Source organism: Danio aesculapii, chromosome 17 (genome assembly GCF_903798145.1).
Source record: "Danio aesculapii chromosome 17, fDanAes4.1, whole genome shotgun sequence".
Taxonomy (NCBI): Eukaryota; Metazoa; Chordata; class Actinopteri; order Cypriniformes; family Danionidae; genus Danio; species Danio aesculapii.
This window is the reverse complement of record NC_079451.1, coordinates 51,841,249-51,867,092: the sequence shown is the minus strand read 5'-3', so window position 1 is coordinate 51,867,092 and position 25,844 is coordinate 51,841,249. Positions and strand designations below refer to the sequence as shown.

The 25,844-nt window shown below is 34.6% G+C and overlaps 1 protein-coding gene across 4 annotated transcripts in view; it reads left to right on the top strand.

Annotated features, from left to right (window-relative positions):
• inf2 (inverted formin 2) overlaps positions 1-25,844 on the top strand; it is a 79,860-nt gene that overhangs the window by 3,056 nt on the left and 50,960 nt on the right. For all 4 annotated transcript variants that reach the window (XM_056477693.1, XM_056477694.1, XM_056477695.1 and 1 more), the window contains exons 2-3: positions 20,159-20,311; positions 22,961-23,222. In XM_056477693.1, the coding sequence (XP_056333668.1) occupies positions 20,171-20,311; positions 22,961-23,222 (403 nt within the window). In that variant the 5' untranslated portion in view covers positions 20,159-20,170. The remainder of the gene's footprint in view (positions 1-20,158; positions 20,312-22,960; positions 23,223-25,844) is intronic.

Sequence of the window (25,844 nt, the reverse complement as noted above, 5' to 3'; positions counted from 1 at the left end):
TCTATAAAGACAGCGTTTCAATGCACATGCGTCCAAGTGCAGTTTAATCATTGATTAATCTTTCTAATCATCATTTTAGCATTAGCAAAATCATCATTCAGCCCTATTCAAAATCACAGTGAGTGTTTTATTTAAACTAGTTATAAACACCATAGTAAATACAGTATTATGGGTGACTGCTCATTAACTTCAGTAATGCATTCCCAGTATATTCAGGTGTGTCTGCTGAGTCAGTAAAAGGCAAATTATGCTCTTATATGTGTCCTTAATACTGTATTTGAAGTCTCACGCATGCACCATAGTTAGTGTTGCTTGCTGAAAAGCATTATAATGCTGTAGAAACAGTTTAATACTGTAAAAAGGCAAATTATTGCCTTAATACGTGTGTTAAGTACTGTATTTTAAGAGAAAGAGGTTTGTGAAGTCTTATGCATGCACCATAAATACAGTTTTGCCTTCTGAAAAGCATTATAATGCTGTAGAAACAGTTTAATACTGTATAAAAGGCAAATTATGATCTTATATGTGTGTTAAGTAGTGTATTTCAAGAGTAAGAGGATTGTGAAGTCTCATGCATGCACCCTAATTACAGTATTGCCTACTGAAAGGCATTATAATGTTGTAGAAACACAGTCTAATACTGTAAAAAAGGCAAATTATGCTCTTGGTTGTGTGTTAAATACTGTGTTTTAAGAATAAGAGGATCATGGAATCTTCTGAATGCACCATAATTACAGTATTAGCTGCTGAAAAGCATTATAATGCTGTAGAAACAGTTTAATACTGTATAAAAGGCAAATTCTGATCTTATATGTGTGTTTAATACTGTGTTTTAAGAGTAAAAAGCTTGTGAAGTCTCACACATGCACTGTAATTACAGTATTAGCTTCTGAAAAGCATTATAATGCTGTAGAAACAGGCTAATACTGTAAAAAAAAGGCAAAATTATGGTCTAATACGTGTGGGATATACTTTATTTCACGAGTAAGGGGCTTGTGATGTCTAATGCATGCTCCATAATTACAGTATTGCCTCCTGAAAGGCATTATAATGCTGTAGAAACAGTCTAATAATGTAAACAAGTCAAATTGTGGTCTTATATGTCTGTTAAATACTGTATTTTATGAATAAGAGGCTCATGGAGTCTTATGCATGCACTATAATTATAGTATTCCCTGCTGAAAAGCATTATAATGCTGTAGAAACAGTTTACTACTGTAAAAAAGCAAATTATTGTCTTAATATGTGTGGGATATACTTTATTTCACGAGTAAGGGGCTTGTGAAGTCTAATGCGTGCTCCATAATTACAGTTTTGCCTGCTGAAAGGCATTATAATGCTGTAGAAACAGTCTAATAATGTAAACAAGACAAATTGTGGTCTTATATATGTCTGTTAAATACTGTATTTTATGAATAAGAGGCTAATGGAGTCTTATGCATGCACTATAATTACAATATTACCAGCTGAAAAGCTTTATAATACTGTGGAAAGAGTTTAATACTGTAAAAAGGCAAATTATTGTCTTAATATGTGTGTTAATACTGTATTTTAAGAGTATGAGGCTTGTGAAGTCGCGTACATGTACTGTAAATACAGTATTCCCTGCTGAAAAGCATTATAATGCTGTAGAAACAGTCTGATACTGTAAAAAGAGGCAAAATATGGTCTTAATACATGTGGGATATACTTTATTTCACAAGTAAGGGGCTTGTGAAGTCTAATGCGTGCTCCATAATTACAGTATTCCCTGCTGAAAAGCATTATAATACTGTAGAAACAGTCTAATAATGTAAAAAGGCAAATTATTGTCTTAATATGTCTGTTAAATACTGTATTTTATGAATAAGAGGCTCATGGAGTCTTATGCATGCACCATAAATACAGTATTACCTGCTGAAAAGCTTTATTATACTGTAGAAAGAGTTTAATACTGTAAAAAGGCAAATTATTGTCTTAATATGTGTGTTAATACTGTATTTTAAGAGTATGAGGCTTGTGAAGTCGCGTACATGTACTGTAAATACAGTATTCCCTGCTGAAAAGCATTATAATGCTGTAGAAACAGTCTGATACTGCAAAAAAAAGGCAAAATATGGTCTTAATACATGTGGGATATACTTTATTTCAAGAGTAAGGGGCTTGTGAAGTCTAATGCGTGCTCCATAATTACAGTATTGCCTGCTGAAAAGCATTATAATGCTGTAGAAACAGTCTAATAATGTAAAAAGGCAAATTATTGTCTTAATATGTGTGTTAAAAACTGAATTTTAAGAGTGAGATGCTTGTGCATTCTCTATAATTACAGTATTGTCTGGTGAAAAGCATTACAATGCTGTAGAAACACAGTTTAGTGTACTGTAATCTCCAAATACAGTGTCCTACTGTTGTATTACTTATATTTACAGTATTAAACTGTCTTTCTACAGCATTATAATGTTTTTGATTCTTTGATTATTTACAGTATTGTGGCTTTCAGTAAATATACAACAAAATATTTTATAAGTGTGTGTGTTCTGATATTAAACAACATGCATTTATTGTTCAGAATAATGTCTGATTCTCCTATTGGTGAGAACGGGAAAATAATTTAATGTGGTTTATTGAGGATAAATAATGCTTCCATTTCGTTCAGTTGAGGCTAGAGCTGCACGATATTGTAAGAATCAGACATCGCAACGTGTTTTTCTGCGATCTATATTGCATTATACTATGAAAGTTTTGATCACATTTTATTTTAAGGTTCAATTCTTGCTCTTATTATGACTTTTGCATCCTAATTTGATCCTTATGAATAGTTTTTATGGTAGTTTAGGTATTGTAAAGGATAAGGGATTCAGAATATGTGCTTTATAAAATCTCAGTAACATGCATGCTAATAAGCAACTAGTTATTAGTGAGAATTAGTCCCTAAAGTGTTACCAAATGTATTGGTTTTGATTGATTGGGGTGATTCTGTAGTGGAGTGAGTGAATCATGCATAACATGTATTAAACAAACTGCAAGTATAGATAAATGCAACTGAGATAATAAATAATCAGCATGCTTTATGGTTTTGTATAGTTTGCAAAGTCAACTCAACACTGCATATATCTATGCGATGTGACTATTGCTGATGCACACATTGCGATATCCATGCTGAAACCATATATTGTGCAGCCCTAATTGAGGCTGTTATTATTCTGGCATGATTGGTGTCGTTTTATGTAAGAGCTGTTATTAAATGTGCTATTTGCGTCTGTCAGGAGGATGTTTGTCCTGTTAGATTGTGTCATGTACGACTGACACTCAGAAAAGGAGGAAATGTGATAAATTCAGGCTATTTCTGCTGATAGGTGTCTCATTGCAGTGAAATGAACAAGCCGTCGTTTGCTGAAGTGTTCAGATTAGGTGCTTATATGGCTTTATTGTTGGTCATTTTTTGTGTCAAACACACGCGATTGTGTTGTTCATATGTAGGTTATTGTTGCCCCTGAGAGCTTTTGACCTCATAGAGACGCTTTATCAAGGTCAGAACAGAGAGCTGCTTTAGTTTCTGCACATTATGATCAGATAATACTTCATTAATGTTTAAGATTTCAGTTTTATAATCGCGCTTTATTTGTTTGGTGTTATACGAAACTGTCAACGTAATGGCAAAAGGCACTTTTTGCTTTAATAATACCTTTTTTTTGTTTGTTCATATTTATTGAATAATAATTTAAAAAAAGAATAATAAAAATGAATAAATAATAAAACATATAAAGAATAGTAAGATAATAATAATAATAATAGATTAGATTTATTAATAAATAATAATATAATAATAATAATAATAATAATAGTAATTAAAAATTAGTAAATAATAATAGATTAGATTTAATAATAAATAATATAATAATAATAATAACAATAATAATAATAATAATAATAATAATAGCAATAGTAATAAATAAACATTAAATAATAATAATAATAGATTAGATTTAATAATAAATAATAATATAATAATATAATAATAATATTAAAAGTAATTAAAAAATTGTAAATAATAATAATAATAATAATAATATTAATAGATTAGATTTAATAATAAATAATCTTTAAATAATAAAAGTAATAATAATAGTAATTAAAAACTAGTAAATAATAATAATAATAATAATAGTAATAGTAATTAAAAAATAGTAAATAATAATAATAATAATAATAGTAATAGTAATTAAAAAATTGTAAATAATAATAATAATAATAATAATAATAATAATAATAATAATAGTAATAGTAATTTAAAAATAGTAAATAATAATAATAATAGATTAGATTTAATAATCAATAATAATATAATAATAATAATAATAGTAATTAAAAAATAATAAATAATAATACTAATAATAATAATAGTAATAGTAATTAAAAAATTGTAAATAATAATAATAATAATAGATTACATTATTAATCAATAATGATATAATAATAATAATAATATTAACAGTAATTAAAAATAGTAAATAATAATAAAAATAATAGATTAGATTTAATAATAATAATCTTAAAATAATATAATAATAAAAGTAATAATAATAGTAATTAAAAAATATTAATTAATAATAATAATAATAATAATAATAAAAAATTTGATTTAATAATAAATAATATAATAATAATATATAACAATAATAATAATAATAATAATAATAATAATAATAGTAATTAAAAATAGTAAATAATAATAATAAACAATGCCCACTAATCTGTTTATTGCAATTTATGGCACAGAAAAATGGGAAAAACTCTAAAACAAGCTTATTTTTAAATTCAACATTCTAATTACAGTTCAGATTGCACTGCTATTTTGGGTGGTTGGAAGTGTAAAATAAAGTAAATAAATAAAAAGTTCAATTAAATTCAACTCATGTTTATTTCTGTAGCGCCTTTACAATATAGATTTTGTCAAAGTAGCTTCACATAGAAGTTCTGGTAAAGTCCAGATTTCAGAGTTAAAGTTCAGTTCAGTTCAGTGTGGTTTAATATTCCCTGCCGGAAATCCAAACACTGAAGAACAAATCCATCCATGCGATCCGAGCAAGCCTGTGGTGGCATTGGAGGAACAAACTTCGCCAATTGTCAAAAGTGAAGTGAAACTAGGCTCAGTTGGGCACGACCATTTTTTCTTCTGGCTGGAGCTGAAGTTTAGGTGCCGGAGGCTGGAGAATGCTGGACGTCCATCGTGGACAATTGCAGGTGTGAGTAGGTCATCGGCAGGTGATCAGGCTGGCCCACAGCCTGATCATTGCGTGGACTGGTTTGTCACTGTGGTCTTTCAGGAATCCGTCTCATGCACTCCTCCATGAACACCACAACATCAGCTCAGGATACGGCCTGGTCCAGGATTATGGATACCTTGGCATCATCTCTTCACAGGTCTTGGATCGCATCAATGGTGCTGCATAATTCCTAGGGGCCTCTGGATGAGTATCCCCAGGTGAAAATAGAGAATAAAGAAAATAGCCTAGCTGCTGTTCATAGTGCATATAAACGAGATGGAGAATGAAGTGTTATAAATGAAAAAATAGTAGCTATATAGACAAACATGTAAAGCATATGAGGGTTTCTAACAAAAACACTTACATTGAAAATAACTAATATTTTAATTCTTTAGCGAAGAAATTATGAAGAAAGTTATGTCACAATAAGCATTATTCTTTTAATTTAACATTTATGTGTTGAATAGATAGATGCATCACCTTTTTATTGGTGGATGCATGGTGTTGCCAAGATAATAGAGCAATTCTAGCATTATGGATGTGACATTGCAGTAAAAACTCAAGACATAAATTCATAGAGAAAGTATGTGTTAACATTATATTGAAACATCTGTTTATATTTTTCAAAACAACTAACCACAGAGTTATAGGACCTGAAAAATATCAATCTGTAAACGTGTTATGTTTTAAATGAGGAAAATAAAGATGCGTTATGGATGTGACGAAAAAAGTCTGCGAGTTTACAGTATATAACATACCTTGTAGAAATTCTGTGAATTAAACTGCATAACCTAAAAGAAATAATGATAATCAAAAGCATAAGAGTTGTCTCTCTATAAAACAAACATGATTAATTTGATTTTTATTTAACATTTTCTGCATTTAAGAGGAAAAAGCTCCGTTATGGATGTGGCGTCTCTGCGTTATGGATGTGACAGATATAAAATTGGCACTTGTTTGATTTTGGTAAATCAGATATAATTGTTTGAAAACATTGACAGAGACATTTTTGAGTATTTCTAAAGCACTGTAAAATACTTGCTTGCACAAAAAATGCAGAAATGGTTTTGCTATTTTCATGGAAAGGTTGACATTAGCATGGAATTGCTCAATAATGTCATAAATTTATATTTTCCATTAAAATTATTTAACATTTTCAAACCCTCATTGAATTTCTATGGATGCCACAGTGACTCGGTGGTTAGCACTGTTGCCTCACTGCAAGAAGTTCACTGGTTTGAGTCCCGGCTGGGTCAGTTAGCGTTTCTGTGTGGAGTTTGCATGTTCTCCCCGTGTTGGCGTTGATTTCCTCTGGGTGCTCCGATTTCCCCTACAGTCCAAACACATGCGCTATAGGGGAATTGGGTAAACTAAATTGTCTGTAGTGTATGAGTGTGTGTGTGAATGAGTGTGTATGGGGGTTTCCCAGTATTGGGTTGTGGTTGGAAGGGCATCTGCGGAATAAATAAGGGACTAAGCTGAAGGAAGAATCCAAAGGTTAACCTCAGTGTTGTCTTTAAACCCAAAGAAGATTTTCTTTTATCATTAAATGTTAATTAATGTCGTTTTCTAGATTTAAATGTACTTGAATCTTATGCACTCAGGGTTTAACAAATTTCCAACATTTTTTAGGTAACATCTGTATTTTTCAGCTAGTTATCTGTTTTACTCAGAAACAGAGGTGCATAACCATCAGATCAATGAGTCCAAGAAGTACAAAACCTTTCCTAATTTAAGGAAAACAAGTCAACAGAAAGATTCAGTGCAGTATTTAGTGATAATATAGTGCAAGAAGAAATTTATAAGGGATTTGTTTTTTGGTAGTCCTGCCAGGGGCGTCGCTAGACCCAATTTACTGGGGCACGTGCCCCAGTAAAAATCATCAGTGCTCCAGTAAATGCATTGAGATATGATTTACTTCATATGCAAGTGTATTTATTAAGAGTGTTAATTCCAAAATAAAGACGTTATTCTCTATGTGCAACCGAACCAACTCTGGTGAAAGCAGTGTGTTTAATCAAAAAGGAAACTGACCTCTCGTACGTGCTGCTCTTCTCCTGGTGCGAGTCCCGGTAGTTAACATGCACGGCAAAAAAACTTGCTTCTCACGTGCCCGCCCACATTTGTTTTGCAAGTCGACAAAACTAAAGTTTAAACAATACGGTGGTGATCTTACTAAGCATGCCTCCTGATAGATTTATTTTTTGTATGAAGCAATAAGACCTAATTCTAAAAGTGTACAACAGATAATTCTATAAAACATATTTTTTTTGTATTTTATTGAATAGTCTATAGAATTTCATTTAAATTAAATTAATATTCATGCAAAATATTTCTTAAATGATCTTAGCATATCACTCCAGTTGTGTCTTAACATTGTTTTCCAGTTACATTTAAGATTATTTAGAATAATAATTGTATAATAGCAATAATACTTTTATTTATAATAATTATTAGTTTTGTATTTATAATTTATATATATATATATATATATATATATATATATATATATATATATATATATATATATATATATATTATTTATATATATGCAGTATTTATTTATTAATTTAATTTATTTTATTTTATTTTAATTTAATTTAATTTAATTTAATTTAATTTAATTTAATTTAATTTAATTTAATTTAATTTAATTTAATTTAATTTAATTTATTTTTTTTTTATTTATTTATTTTTTTATTTTATTTTATTTTATTTTATTTTATTTTATTTTATTTTATTTTATTTTATTTTATTTTATTTTATTTTATTTTATTTTATTTTATTTTATTTTGTTTTTTTGAGGGGGGATGGGGGAAGGGGTGCGTGCCCCAGTAGAGTTTTATGTCTAGCAACGCCCCTGAGTCCTGCTATTTTTGACTGAGAACAACAAACATCCTATAGTGTTTTCAGCATAGCAATGTCTAAATAACTAAATTATCCTGCTTCTGTATTTTTACCTGTTTGATTTTGGGTTTCATTCACATATTTAATCACCTGAACAGTACATTTATTACAGTATTTGTTCATCTTTGTTAACATTATTAAAAATAAAGTTGTTCGTTGTTCTGGTTAACTCACAGTGCATTAGCTAATGCCAACAAGCACATCTTTGGATTTTAATAATGCATTAGTACATGTGAAACTATGATTAATAAATGCTGTATTGTTCATGTTAGTAAATACATTAACTAACATTAAAAGTGCAGTATGTAATATTGAACTAGTGGTTGAACTGGGTATTGCAGTCCAAATTCTATATATCAGAGAGGGTTTTTGTAGAGTTGAGATGCAGGTTGCCAGATTGACAGCACAAACAAGAGCGATCATGGCTGAATATCCAACACAATCTCACGGCAATTCGTAACTTTTTGATTTAGTGGCTAATTCGTACGAATTCGTACGATCTAATGCGTACAATTTAGTACGATTTGCTCATCCGAAAATGACGGTTGGGTTTAGGGGTGGGGTTAGGTGCCACGCCTCCTTTTTAAAATCGTACAATTTCGTATGACTGAACTCGTACGAATTCGTACGAATTAGCCACTAAACTGAGAAAACGTAAAATACTTTCAGTCAGCTAACGTTTACATTTTTTTTAATAATTATTTTTTAGGGGTTTTCACCTTTTATTATGATAGGACAGTAGCGATTTCAGACAGGAAAGCATTGGGAGCAGAGGGAGGGAAAGGATCAGCAAAGGACCTCGAGACGGTAATCGAACTCTGGTCGCCGTGAGCACGTCAGTGCTATATGTCAGCGCACAGTACCACTAGGCTATTGGTGCTGACTAATGTTTACATTTTTAATAATTATATTATCTGCTTATTAAAAGCCACCATGTGGTTACATTGAGAGCTTTCATAACAGAAATGAAATGCACTGTTTTTCCGCCAAGCCAACCCTGGGTGCTGAAATATAATTGGCTTATAACGGGCAGTGGGCGGAGTTACAGAGATCAAAGCAAAGACAGGCATTCTAAAACAGAACGCACATTCTCAAAGCGGAATGACTGACTTCAGCATTGTTCTTCAGATAAACAAATGTGTTCACTTAGCATGTTTCTGAAATATCTGCAAACATAGTCTGTATTTTTATGCTTTAGAAGAGTCACAAGCTTACATACAGCATTTTTAACAACAGCTACTGATAAACCGTTTGGCCTTTATTTTACCACAACAGTGCTTAGCATAAATGAGTTCACCCCTCACAGATCTCTCTTTTAAATTAAATTCATATTTTCTATATGATTAAATAATATTGGGTGGCACGATGGCTCAGTGGTCACTGGTTCGAGTCCCAGCTGGGTCAGTTGGCGTTTCTGTGTGGAGTTTGCATGTTCTCCTAGTGTTGGCGTGGAATTCCTCCAGGTGCTCCGGTTTCGCACATGCGCCATAGGGGAATTGATGACCTAAATTGGCCATAGTGTATAAGTGTGTGTGTGAGAATATGAGGGTGTATGGGTGTTTTCCAGTACTGCGTTGCAGCTGGAACTGCATCCACTGCTTAAAACATATGCTAGAGTAGTTGGTGGTTCATTCCGCCATTGCAACCCCTGATAAATAAAGGGACTAAGCTGAAGGAAAATGAATGAATGATTAAATACTATGTTTGTGTAGATGCATTAGTTAGCCATTAGATTTGTGCATATACATTTGATCAGTCATCACCAAAGACAAAACTGATGAACTAATCTAACAGAAACAGCTGAAGATGCCTGCGCAATAGCCTCGTGGTTAGCACGCTGACACATGGTGTAGTTGCACTTCAGGGCATCCTGAGTTTGAATTCCAGCTCGAGGACATTTTCCGACCCCACCCCCTCTCTCTCTCTCTCTCTCTCTCACTTCGCTTCCTGTCTGACTACTGTCCTACCTAATAAAGGCCAAAAATAAATCTTTAAAAAATGTAAAAAAAAAAACAACAACTGAAGATCACAGTCCACAAAATACACACAAATGAACGTGTTTGGGGGAAATCTTAAATAAAAAAATGAAAATATAATATATAAAATAAATCAAATTTAGTTGAAATTTTGTAGTTTGTATTTATTTATTTATTTATTGCATTAACCCGTCTGAATTTAAATGTATTATCTTTATATTGCTTTCTATTTGTGCTCAGTGACCAAACTCTTATCAATTGTTCACAGCAAAATCATGAGTAAAATTGACTCAGTTTAGATAGTATTTGGTCCCTCTCTAAATTGAGTTAAAGTTACTCAAGTTAATTAGACAATGAAAGGATAAATTAGGTGATGATTGAGCACTCATGAAGTATACCTGCTGTTAATACTTCTGTTAAACTACATCGGACTTCAGCCACAGCCTGAGATGAAATCAGCTGAAATATAATACATCGAATCTCTCAAAATCTCAGCAAAGGATCACTCAGAAACTCCACTTTACTTATTACCAACCTGTTTGCCCTTATTTAAAAGGGAGCAAATTTTACTCTGAGGATTTTGCTGTGCTTAATAAAACTGTTTTGTTTACATTCACGTAAATATACTGCTCAAAAAAAGAAAGGGAACACTTGGAGTTACACTGTGTTCCCTTTATTTTTGCTGCAGTTTATATTGTCCATATTCACTGAGAAATTAATAAAAGTGTGCGTTTTCAAAAGGGGGTGTACTTATTTATGCTGAGTACAATATCCATTATAATACTACTTAATACTACTGAAGCATGATTATAAAGTGTGACTGAATTTTGACCGGGGTTTCACTCTTTGGGAACAGTGAGATCAGAGTCTCCAGACTGTGAAAGCAGAAGCTCATTTTGTCATTGTATTGTTCTGTTTCCTTGTTCCTTCCTGACTGAAAGCATTCGAGTCTTTCTGGAGGATATTAAAGCGACAGTTCACCCAAAAATGAAGACACATTTACTCGCACTCGAGCGGCTGTAAACTTTTACGAGTTTCTTTCTTCTGTTGAACACAAAACAAGACAATCTGAAGAAAAAGCAGGCCTTGTTTACATCTATAGTAGGAACAGAAATACTATTGAAGTCAATGGCTGTTTTATTTCCAGCATTTTTCAGTGTATCTTCCTTTGTGTTCGACAGAAGAAAGAAGGAGGATGAGTAAATGATGGCAGAGTGTTGATTTTAGCATGAACTGTCCCTTTAATTCTTGCACAATGTCCTATGGAAGCGCCTGTAGGGAGTGTTGCTGCTTTATCTGATGCTGGTTTGACAGGCAGCTGTATATGAGTGGCATTCCTTGTGTAGATGTGAACAGATTCAGACGCTTCATTGAGTATGACGCCTGAACTTTCTTCTTGTCCACATTTGCACACATGTGCTGGGAATGTCAGGAATGTGCCCAGTCTTACGCAAGGACAAACACAGATCTAATTTGCCTGTAAAACATGCTGGGATCCACACAATTCCTTCATGATGTCGCAACACAAATCGAATAATTTAACTTAATCAGTTTTTATGAACATAAAACAATCAAGTTGTCCCAAAAAAACCCTTAAGAATTGTGTTGTTTCAACTCATTTTAAGTAAGCAGTTTAAAGGAAGTTATTTTTTTGAGTGTTGGCTGTTTCTCCTTAAGGCCTGTCACAGTAAAATCAATACAGCGGCCTGTTCTGCAATACACAGACATGAGCTCAATCAATTTTCCTGATGCTAAAGTTGATTAAATTATGTGTTCTCATGTGAAATTTTAATTCAACCATTTCTCCCAAAATGATGTTTAATGAAGAGAAAATTTTTAACATTAATAACTAAACTCTTTTGACTTTGCCATGATGATAGTACTTAATATTTTACTAGTTATTTTGTAAGATTACGCTGAATACTAGTATAGGAGTGGCTGATAACAATATGCAAAGCACTTTAGCATTTTTATATCAGTCAATTTTATACAAAACTTTTATTCCAGCCAAACTTAAAAAAATAAGCCTTTCTTCAGAATATATATGAGCAATTCCAGCGTTACGGATGTGACATTTGCAGTAAAAACTCATTCACATAGAAAGTATTCATTATCTCTGAGAGACTGTCTCCAAAATTAAACCAAGAATAGACTTGTGCTGAAAATATTGTGCTGAACAGTGTCTTTGGGTGAGGCTGATATTAAATTAAACTAATTAATAAATGACTACAAAAATGATATGGTTGTTAGAATGTTGCACTTATTTGTATTATCAATATGCTAGTGTTTATATAGGCCTATTGTGTGTGCAATGTTTGATATTTATAACCACCTCGGACCCTCACCTTGGGAGTCGCAAGTACAAAAAAAAAAACTTTTATTCCAGCCAAACTTAAAAAAATAAGACTTTCTTCAGAATATATATGAGCAGAAACTCATTCACATAGAAAGTATTCATTATCTCTGAGAGACTGTCTCCAAAATTAAACCGAGAATAGACTTGTGCTGAAAATATTGTGCTGAACAGTGTCTTTGGGTGAGGCTGATATTAAATTAAACTAATTAATAAATGACTACAAAAATGATATGGTTGTTAGAATGTTGCACTTATTTGTATTATCAATATGCTAGTGTTTATATAGGCCTATTGTGTGTGCAATGTTTGATATTTATAACCACCTCGGACCCTCACCTTGGGGGTCGCAAGTACAAAAAAAAAAACTTTTATTCCAGCCAAACTTAAAAAAATAAGACTTTCTTCAGAATATATATGAGCAATTCCAGCATTACGGATGTGACATTTGAAGTGAAAACTCATTCACATAGAAAGTATTCATTAACATTATATTGAAACATCTGTTTATATTCTCCAAAACAACTAACCACCAAGTTATGGGAGCAGAAAAATATCAAACTGTAAACATGTGTTATATTTTAAATGAGGGAAATAAACATGCGTTATGGATGTGACGAAAAAACATGTTTATTACTATAACGTTGTATATAGTAATAAACATGTACATACACTTGTCAATCTGTATATTTGCACTCACTACTTACTTCTATTGTTTAGAATATATTTATTATCTGTTTTTTGTCCTGTCTCTGTAATCCTGTTGCACTGTAGAAGCTCTGTCACCAAAACAAATTCCTAGTATGTGTGAACATACCTGGCAATAAAGCTCTTTCTGAAAAGTCTGCGAGTTTACAGTAAACAACATACCTTGTAGAAATTCTGTGCACTATAGAACAAAAATTATTGATTTTATTTTATTTGACATTCGTTATGGATGTGAAATTGCCACTTGTGTGATTTTTGGTGAATTAAATATAATACACTGACAGATACATTAATGAGTATTTTTAAAGCACTGTAAAATACTTGCTTAAATGGTTTCACTATTTTTCATGGCAAGGTTGACAATATATATATGAGCAATATCATACTCTGTGCGGTGCAATATAGCTGTATATCAGCACTGGTGGGAGGCGTGCGTTGGCTTGAGGCCGCAGGCCGAGTGTCTTGAAGGGCACCTATGATGAAAATTCTACTTTTCAAGCTGTTTGGACAGACATATGCATGTATGGTGTATAGACTGTCATATTGAGGTGATATAAACACACCCAGTGCTTTTTTTTTAATTTAACAACATAAAAACGGTGGACCAATTGGAGCGGTTTTCAGATCGACCGCAACTTTACGTAGGAGTGTGGTCCCCCCGCCCACCAATATTGATTGACAGCTGCGTAGTAACATGTGCCGGTAGTCACGTGTATAATCATATCAACAAGACCAGACGTGCGCAGAGCAACAGCCGGGAATAAAAGGTGTGTTCAGTTCGCTAGGATCATCAATCATCATCAAACGTGATCAAGAGTGAGTTTCACAAGTTTAAAATGTTTTAAAGCAGAGCATGTGTGTAATGAATTACAGCGATTTAGCTTAGCTTTACTTCATCAGCACAGCCGCGTGTCAGAACATTTATAAAGGAAGACGCTTCAGTCCCGGTTTGTGGACGTTAAATCAGGTTTATTTTGTACATTAACATAAGAGATATCCATACAGCAGTGGAGATTAACCTGTATCATGTCACATTTGCATGCAAAAAGAGTGCAAATCTAAACGCGCACACTGTGTGTGTGTGTGTGTGTGTGTGTGTGTATGTACGTGTTTTTGTGACATATCAGGACACAAATCTGTATAATGACATGGGTATGACACAGGTATTAAAAAAGGAAGTGAAATATGAGGACATTGGTGACGTCCTCATTTCTCAAAAGGTTTATAAATCCCACAAGATGAGTTTAATCAGAGAGTAAAGCTGCACACAGTCTCCTGTGATGGTTGGGTTTAGGGCTAGGGTGAGGTGAGGGCTATACAATATACAGTTTGGACCGTATAAAATGAATGGAAACCCATGTAATGTACCCACTTTTCACAAAAACAAACGTGTGTGTGTGTGTGTGTGTGTGTGTCTGCTGTGCTGCGTGTGTGTGTGTATCTGTGATGACTCAACACAACAAATGCATCAAATACTGATTGGTAAAGTTCTTACTGTAGTATTTCTCACACACGCTATGTGAGATCAGCTTCCTTTAAGTCTGTCTGTTGTCTGACGCAGCCGAGGGAGGAGATTAAGGCATGCAGAAAGGCACGTAGAAACGGTGGGCGGGGAGGACTAGCCTTAAAGGTGCAGTACAACAAAACAGCCCCCTAGTGCAAAAATGTATAAAATAAAATCTTACAAAAGGTCTAATAAATAATCTGATGGGTGTTTTGAGCTGAAACTTTACAGACACATTCTGGAGACACAAAAGACTCATATTAAATCTGAAAAATAGGGTAACCTAGGTGCCCTTTAAGGCTGATTTATACTTCTGCGTCAAGCGCACATGTATGCTCCGGCGCAGTCTGTGTGTGGACGCTTAGCCCTCGTCGTGGTCATCACCAATTCTGAAGCACACCTCTCAAAAAAATGTTACTACACGTCGCAACAATGTGTACTGTGATTAGTCGGGTTGGTAGCGCTGACGAGTGTGGGCGGGACCGAGAGCCACGCGAGCCCGATGAAGCGAGTGTTTACAAGTGTGGAGTCCCATAAAGGAGCTCTAGATGGAGACTTCTGTTTTGTGTTTACCTTATGATTAAAGTTGTTGCACATCCGCCGGTTCCTGCCTCTTAAATCACTTGTACAATAAGGTAGCGTTCAGAAAAAACAAAACACCAGTGAAGAAACTCGACACAGAGGAACATACAAACCTCAATGCCAACTAGCGTTTTGGAAGTGTTATTGCAGAGCAACAGAAACAGTGCGTAGAAGAATAAATGCACCGGCCATACACCGTGAGTCATGTCAATCTGCTTAAAAGTCTAAATGTTTGCACCTTGACACAGTTTTCTAGTCTGAATTAGAATTAATTAGATCTGAAACATCTTTAAACTGTTTATGCTAATATCATTAAATAAATAAATCATATAAAAATAACTAAGAAAAATATCATTTTTCTAGGGAACTGTTATACTCAACAACAGTATGGCATATTGTTTCAGTGTTGTGCAGCCCTAGTTTATGAGTAATGACATGCATGAAAAATCATGCACCAGTAATGTATTTGAGATAGTCAAAAGTGTACACAGCAGCCTCTAGTGGATTTATGAAAACAAAATCTGCAAGCACACGTAAGCCCAGGGTACATATTTCTCGGTTTTCAAATATGGAGCCCTGGGCACATATCTGCAATAATCCTGGGTTGCAGAAATCAGTCTGTCTCTCAGTCACAATAAACCGAGCTGAAGGGAACATTGAATCCTGTGCCAGAGAGTTTTGTTTGTCTTGACTGTGGTATAAACACTCTTTTGTCCACATTTAATCCCCGATGGGCTGATGGCACAGATTCCAGCAGATCGAGTTAAATCAGCAGATCAGATACAGCAGCTGATTGAAAGGAAAGATTCTGCTCTCTCGTTTCATTTATTGAATCAGTCTTACAGTAGAACATTTTGAAAAAGTATTAGTATTTATACATATAATATATGGCTATTTTCTATGTCAACAATGTAAACTTTGATTTATTTTTGATGATCAATGTTTTATTTAAATGACGGTACATACATACAAATAAAATTATATACAAGCAGATTATTTTTGACACATAATGTTGAATTTTCAGCATCATTACTGCAGTCTTCAGTGTCACATGATACTTCAAATCGATATACTCAATATAATATAAGGATTTGATGACTGTTGCCTCACAGCTAGAAGGTTGCTGGTTCGAACCTCGGCTGGGTCAGTTGGTGTTTCTGTGTGGAGTTTGCATGTTCTCCCCGTATTCACGTGGGTTTCCTCCGAGTGCTCCAGTTTCCCCCACAGTCCAAACACATGGGCTATAGGGGAATTGGGTAAACTAAATTGTTCGTAGTGTATGTGTGTGAATGAGTGTGTATGGGTGTTTCCCAGTGATGGGTTGCAGCTGGAAGGGCATCCGCTGCGTAAAAACATATCCTGGATAAGTTGGCGGTTCATTCCACTGTGGAGGCCCCAGATTAATAAAGGGACTAAGCTGAAAAGAAAATGAATGAAAGACTGATTATGATTGAAACTGAAAACAATTGTGTAGATGCATTTTATTTCTTAGGATTCACAGAAAGTTCTAAAGTCATATTTAAAGGGTTTTCTTTTGTTGAAATATACACACATATATATATATATATATATATATATATATATATATATATATATATATATATATATATATATATATATATATATATATATATATATATATATATATATATATCATATATATATCATATATATATATATATATATATATATATGATATATATCATATATATATCATATATATATATATATATATATATATATGATATATATATATATATATATATATATATATATATATATATATATATATATATATATATATATATATGATATATGTATATGTATGTATATATGATATATGTATATGTATGTATGTATGTATGTATGTATATGTTATATATAAAAATCTTGTGAATCAATTGTATGTATGTATGTATATATGTATTTTTTAACATTTTTGTACATTCTACATTTTGTAATAAATGTGAACAGCTCCAGAAATAAACCCAAAAGTCTTATATTTGGATGTAAAATAAAAATGAACCTCAAACTGAACATTTTTCACTCAGAAATTGCCTTTAAACACACTGAATTTAACGTGTGCTGTTGTAATATTTTCTTGTAAAACATTCTTATTCATTTTTATTTAAATCTTTGTAAAGTGCTGTAAAAAGTGTTTATATCTCAGTCTGTCTATATTTCTCTGTGTGTGTGCTGTAGACTCCTTTACTGTGTAGTTTATGGGTGTGTTAATGCTTTTAGCTCATATTATTCACTTTAGTGATGATTAAAGGCTCTTTATAGGATGTGAAATTATAGCCGGATTTGTTCCATGAAAACTCCTGCTGAGGAAACAGTGAATCACTCAGCTAAAAAAAATCTGCATCTCATGCCAAAACCTGCACAGAAATCTTCTTATGGTTAAAAAAAAGCAGCTCAGATTGTCAGACGTTCCAGGAAATGTTAAACCTGCATGAAGAGAGGAGAGAAATGATCAGTTCAGACCTGCAGGAGTCAAAACCTGGACTCAAGAATGTCTTTGACTCTCCTCTTTTCTTTTTAAATGAGGGTTTGTGATAAAGACTCTGACCTCCCTGCATTTCTTAGTCCCAGCTTTAATGTGTTGCTCAATATGAGTGTGCGTATAGTGAGAAATTACTCGCTCCACCCAAACCAAATGTGACTCAGTTCTGCAAAAGCAGGGCTGGGCTGCACTGTATATTTCAGCAGTAATTATATTCTAGATTAGGCCTGCACAATATGTGGTTTTAGGTGGCACTGCCAACTGTTCCAGCATATGTTTTACACAGTGGATGACCTTCCATCTGCAACCCAGTACTGGGAAACACCCATACACACTCATTCACAAACATGCTCATACACTACAGCCAATTTAGTTGATCAATTCCCCTATAGCGCATGTGTTTGGACTGTGAGGGAAACCAGAGCACCCGAAGGAAACCCATGTGAACACGGGGAGAATATGCAAACTCCACACAGAAGCGAGCCAAAGCTCGAACCAGCGACATTTTTGCTGTGAGGCCCCAGTTCTACCCATTGAGCCACCATGCCGCGTCTACACAGATAGACAGTTTCCAAAGAGGTATTCTGAGGTGTGGTTAGGTCTTCTTGCAAGTTAGGATAAACAAAAGAGTCACGGGCCAGACAGAGCTGACCTCAGACCTGTAACAATGATCCACAAACCAAGAGAACAGGCACACACAAAGTACATCTGTTTCATACTCGAGGCTGTTTCTTCTACTCTCATCCGTCTTATCACAACTGGTATAATCTACGTCCAAACAGAAACTTTTCTAACACACAGAAAGTATATCTTGCCTACAAATGAATTTGTTTAAAAAGAGTGAACGCATAAAATGGCTAATAACTCAGGAAACAGTTGTTTTATACACAGTTGTGTACAGCCATTTTCAGATCTCTCCAGAGATGTTCAACAGGATTTAGTTCTGGGCTCTGGCTGGGCTACTCAAGCTAATTCACTGAGTTGTTGTGAAGCCACTCCATTGATATTTTGGCGGTGTACTTTGGGTCATTGTCCTGCTGGAAGATGAACCGTCGCCCCAGTCTGAGATCAAGAGCACTCTGAAGCAGGTCTTCATTCAGGATGTCTCTGTACATCGCTGCATTCATCTTTCCCTCTATCCTGACTAGTCTTCCTGTTCCTGCTGCTGAAAAACATCCCCACAGCATGATGCTGCCACCACCATGCTTTACAGTAGGGATGGTATTAGCCTGGTGATGAGCGCTGCCTGCTTTTGTCCAAACGTAACACCTGGCGTTCACTCCAAAGAGTTCAGTTTGAGTCTCATCAGAGCAGAGAGTTTAGTTTCTGATGGTCTGAGAGTCCTTCAGATGCCTTTTGGCAAATTCCAGGCGGGGAGTGTCTTCAGTCTGGCCACTCTACCATACAGGCCTGATTGGTGGATTGCTGCACAGATGGTTGTTCTTCTGTATGATTCTGCTCTCTCCACAGAAGTACGCTGGAGCTCAGACAGAGTGACCATCGGGTTATTGATCACCTCCCTGACTAAGGCCCTTCTCCCCCGATCACTCAGCTTAGATGGCCAGCCAGCTCTAGGAAGAGTCCTGGTGGTTCAAACATCTTCCACCATCTTCCACTGGGGAAGGCCGCTGTGCCTTCCCCAGCCTTGTGTCTCGAGACAATCCTGTCTCAGAGGTCTACAGACAATTCCTTTGTCTTCATGCTTGGTTTGTGCTTTGACATGCACTGTCAACCCTGGGACCTTATATAGACAGGTGTATGCCTTGTCAAATCATGTCCCATCAACTGAATTGAGCACAGGTGACCTCCAACGAAGCTGCTGAAACATCTCAAGAATGATCAGTGGAAACAGAATGAACCTGAGCTCAATCTAGAGCTTCACGCCAAAGGCTGTCAATAATGATGTACATCTGATTTATCAGCTTTTTATTTTTAATAAATTTACAACAATTTCAAAAACTCTTCTTTCACATTGTCATTATGGGGATTGTGTGTAGAATGTTGAGGAAATAAATCAATTTGATCCATTTTGGAATAAGGCTGTAACATAAAAAATGTGGAAAACTGAAGATGAACTATATTGATAATTGCAGACAGGTGTGTTTGGGCAGGGTTGCAAATGAAATCTGCAGGAAGGTATCTCTGCCGGAACAGGGTTGGTGACCCTTGATTAAAGTTCACCTTAAACATTCAACTTTATTAATAATCATAAAACCATAAAAAAGATATGCGTTACTCCATCCTGGAGTGGACATCTATCAGAAAATCCAATCCATCAAACCATAATCATATCAGAAAAACAAAATATCATAATGTCCAATATTGTGCAGCCCTACAATAAAGAGTCATCATTGTGTGTTTTTCTCTCCTCCTCAGGCTGTTTCCATCATGATGTCAGTGAAGGCAGAGGGAGCCCAGCAGAAATGGGCCGCAGTGAGGGGTCGTCTGGGCTCGTCTCAGGACTCAGACGGCCCTCAGGAGGCCAATCTGGAGAATGCAGACGCTGAGCTGTGCATACGCCTGCTGCAGGTATCATGCTTCTCTTTTAATCCAGCACAGTCTGGAGCTTTTCAATACCAGACTTCATTACGTAACAATAAAACAGGCCTTCCAAACCATCTGAAGTCTTTCCAATCTGCACAGTCTTTATAGATGTCTTTTCACATCTTGTTCAAATTTAGCCAGCTTAGGATAACGTTTCACTTCAGAGAGGTCTAGTTCACTTTTCATGCATGTATGACAGCGTGTTTAGCCCTCCTAAGTTATTAGCCCCCTTTATGTTTTTTTCCCCCAATTTCTGTTTAATTGAAAGCATGTTTTTTTCAACACAGTTATAAACAAAATAGTATTAAAGAGCCCCTATTATGTATTAAAAATATCATATTTTGGTTTTGGGGATCTCCAACAACAGGCTGAAATGCATGCAAGATTAAAAACCCTTTCATTGTCTTATAATATGCATTTATTTTTACCTAGTTATCCCAATAGCGATTTATTTGTTCCCAAACCCTCCTTAGCGCGATGCTAATCTGCGCTGATTGGTTCGATGACCCAGTCTGTTGTGATTGGTCGACTGCGTTCAGTGTGAGACAGAGAGAATCGCCCACCACGACTTATCAACATTGTTGAAGTAGTCAGAGTGCAGAGTGTATGTGAGAGCCCAATGCAGGAGTGCATTAAAGCAGTGCGGTTAAACAGCAGCATATTGCTTTATTCTTAATCATGACACACATTCAGTAATAATCCACACAGCGGCAAAAGCTGAACTATTTTGAAACCTGACTGCCGTACATGTATAGGAACATCTGACGGTGGCCAAAGCAACGACAAACGGAAGAGGGTCGCGAGCTCACAAATGTGTTTAAATCCATAAACAAAATGGCACGTGTTGCATTTTTAACACGGTTTTAGATGCGATCTGAGAATTTAAAGAGTTAACCAGATATAGTACAAGCCATGTGGAACGGTTACAAGTAACAAAACACAATTAAATACATAATTTGCAAGCTAGAGAAAATGAGGAGGCAGCCATTTCAATCACACTTAAGTTACTTACACTTGTGAAATGGAGGAAGGAACCGATCCATGAACTGTGTTCTGTAAAGTTCCTCACATCAATAGTCTTTTCTGATCCTTCCTTTAACATATGGCCGATGAATCCCGCGTTGTAAGCGTGTAGATTGCTGAAGCACTCGTCTAAAAAAATGACAGGAGTTATAATGGTGAGGTATTTTTACAAAAATAAACTTCAACTACTGACTCTTCACAGCCTCATCTTTGGGTAGGGAAAATAACACTAACTTTCCCCTCACATTTCAGAGCACAGCGTCTTCACGACATGATTCAGCCGGGATCTGCCACAGTGTTTGTCTTCCTCTTTTGCTTTCTACTGTGTTTTTTTACGGGGGGGTTCAATTTTCCCAGGTCAGCGTGCGCAACAAATGGGCGTGGCTTGAGTTCCATATCGACCTCATGCCGACACAGCTAAAGATTCATTACAGTGGCGATTCATTTGAACCACTCTGAGTTGACTCTTTTATAGATGAATCTATCATTTTAAACACAGTGCACTTTCAGATTTAAGCCTTAGCTGCATATTTTACTTCCCTTAGAGCTGTGTTACACACTACAAGAAGATCATTTTCAAAAACTCATAATAGGGGCTCTTTAAAGGGGTGGTCCAGAATGTAATGTTAAGGCTTGGTTGTGTTTATAAGATGCAAAGCAATGTGTGCTCATGTTTCACTTGAAGGAAATCACATTATTTTTTCATAAATCTCACTTTGATTACACACAGCTACTCAGCTAACATGAAAACGACTGATATATTTCCTAGTTCTTCTGAAAGGCCCGCCCTCAAGAGGCTCTGATTGGTCATGTGTCATAATGTGCTGCGATTCGCGGATCGACTCCACGTCACGCCTGTACAAGCACGCGATTTGTGCTGTATAAACAGTCAGTCAGCTTTATGCCCGCTCTCTAAAATAACATCTGACAAGTGTCTGTAACTAGTGAAAATGGGGTGTGGCTCCTGATCGCTGTTGTGTGTGTGTGTGTATGTGTGTGTGAACTGTCTGTAGACGCGTGTAACTCAAGAAGCGCATGTGCGTGGGACCGATGTTTATTTCTAATTTTCTCTGATGCTCAGATTAAGTTATTTCTCTGTAATATACAGTGACGCTGCTGACAGAAGAATAAAGCACAATGTGTGGGATGCGACCTGTGTGAGCCTTGATTTATTTTTCTGCTGCTACACGAGTTAGGCGAGCTCTCCTCTATTTTTTTAACTCAACGCGTTACACAATGTCTTTCACATATGGCTCGTTTCCACTGACTGGTACGGTACGGTTCGGGTTGGTACGGGTCACCTTTATCAGGCTTGTGTTTCCACTACCAAGGGTACCCTTTCGGTGGGCGTGGTCTATGACAGAAAGTTTCAGTCGACGTCATTCTCGCTGGAGGAAATGTCTACAATAAAGCTGTACGGGTTGCTCACATATCATATGAGAAGCACTTCTCACAAAACAGATGCTTCATACACATAAATGCTTCTGTAGAAATGTTTATGACTAACTTTTCTATGAACATGAGGTGATTATAACTGCAGATCAATGACGTGCGAAACAGCCTACTGTAACGGCTGCACTTTTTATTTAAGAATGAAGCTCTTCTCGCCAGGTGCCCTCGGTGGTGAACTACTCAGGCCTGCGGAAGCGTCTGGAGGGCAGCGAGCAGGCCTGGATGGTGCAGTTTCTGGAGCTGTCGGGTCTGGATCTGCTTCTGGAGGCTCTGGATCGGCTGTCGGGACGCGGATGCTCTCGAATCGCAGACGCTCTGCTGCAACTCACCTGCGTCAGCTGCGTCAGAGCTGTCATGAACTCATCTGCTGGCATTCACTTCATCGTGGACAATGAGGGATACGTGCGCAAGCTATCGCAGGGTATACACACACCGCTACGATATATCAGACATGATCGTTAACATATCATTATCCTGACAATTGCATATGTAAAGTGCTCGGCATGGATGAGTACACCCCCTTTTAATAATTCATATTTTTATGCATTCCTATGTTAATGTAGACGATTTAACAAAATCTATGTAAGATTTCATAAATAACGACATTAAATCTTCGTTGCTTTCTTATTAGCTGATACTGAAATCTGCTAACCTTTGGATTACATTTACTTTGGATTACATTTACTTCGTGCTCACCAAGCAGTTGCTAATTACAAATTGCACGACAAAATGTGTAGCTAGTAATGTAATTTGTTAGATTATACATTCAAGGTAATTAAGGTAAGGTAATTGGACTACTTTTGGATTCCATTTAGATTACTTTTGTGCTAACCAAGCAATTGCTAAATACAAATTGCATGACAAAATTTGTAGTCAGTAATTTAATCTGGTAGATTATAAAATGTATGGTAACGTAATTGGAGTCCATTTAGATTACATTTAGATTACTTTTGTGCTAACCAATCAGTTACTAATTACAAGTTACATGACAAAATTAATAAGCAGTAATACAAACTGTTAGATTATACATTTTAATGAATGTAATTAGACTACTTTTGGATTACATTTAGATTACTTTTGTGCTAACCAATCCATTGCGAATTACACATTAAGTGACAAATTTGTAGTCTGTAATATAACCTCTTAGATTATACATTTATGGAAACATAATCAGACTACTTTTGGATTACATTTACTTTGTGCTCACCAAGCAGTTGCTACTTACAAAGTGCATGAAAACATGTGTAGTCAGTAATGTAATTTGTTATATTATACATTTATGTTAATGTAATCTGATTACATTTGAATTACATTTAGATTACTTTTGTGCTAACCAAGCAGTTGCTATTTACAAATGATATTATAAAGTTTGTAGTCAGTAATATAGTTTGTTAAATGACAAAATGTATAGTAATGTAATCTGACTTTACATTTTACATGATTACATTTAGATTACTTTTACAATATGACGCCTTATATGAGAACAGACAAAATGACCGCTATGGAAGTTCTAGTAGTTACAGAATTTTGGTTGTTCGACTGTCTCTTTAAATCTGTGTACAAACTATCCAGATAAATGCAGAAAAAACACATTCCTCCAAAGCAGGAGCTCACGATAAAATAATCTCGTGAATTATACGTTTACATTATACAGTACTATAATGTTAGATTTAAAATTTTGGTAATGTAATCTGAATACTTTTGGATTACATATAGATTACTTTTGTGTTATCCAATCAGTTATTGATTACAAAATTTGTAGCAGTATAATCTCTTAGATTATTCATTTATGGTAATGTAATTATACTACTTTTGCATTACATTTACATTACTGTTGTGCTAAACAATCAGTTACTAATTCTAACTCGTTTGACAAAATTTGTCGCAATATAATCTCTTAGATGACAAATGTAATGTAATCTGAATACTTTTGGATTACATTTAGATTATTTTTGTGCTAACCACTCCATTACTACATGTTAAGTGACAAAAGTTGTAGTCAGTAATAAAATCACTTAGATAATTTATTTATGGTACCATAATCGGACTACTTTTGGATTACATTTTCTTTGTATTACGTTTACTTTGTGCTAACCAAGTAGTTGCTAATTACGAATTGCATGACAACATGTGTAGCTAGAAATATGTGTTAGATTATACATTAATGGTAATGTAATCTGAATACTTTTGGATTACATCTAGAATACTTTTGTGCTCAAAAAGCAATTGCTAAATACGAATCGCATGACAAAATTTGCAGATTACTTTTGTGCTAACCAAGCAGTTGCTAATTACAAATTACATGGCAGAATTAATAGGCAGTATTATAAACTGTTAGATTATACATTTAATGTAATCTGACTACTTTTGGATTACATTTAGATTACTTGTGCTAACCAATCCATTGCTAATTACATATTAAGTGACAATTTTTCATCCGTAATAAAATCTGTTAGATGATTTATTTATGGTAACTATCAAACTACTTTTGGATTACATTTGGATTACTTTTGTGCTAACCAATCAATAACTAATTACAAGTTACATGACAAAATTAATAGGCAGTAATATAAACTGTTAGATTATACATTTAAATTAAAGTAATGTAATTTGAGTACTTTTGGATTACATTTAGATTACTTTTGTGCTAACCAGTTACTAATTACAAATTGCATGATAAAATTTGTAGCCATAATATAATCTCTTAGATGATACGTTTATGATAATGTAATTGGACTACTTTTGGATTACATTTAGATTACTTTTTGCTAATCAATCAGTCACAAATTACAAATTGCATGACAACATTTGTAGTAATATAATCTCGTAGATTTTACGTTTATGATAACGTAATCTGAATACCTTTGGATTACATTCTATATTGTAGTCAGTAATATAATTTTGAATTTAATTTTTGGTAATGTAATCTGACTACATTTGGATTACATTTAGATTACTTTTACTATATGACGACTTAAATGAAAATGGACAAAATGACCGCTATGGTAGTTGTAGTAGTTATAGAATTCTGGTTGTTCGACTG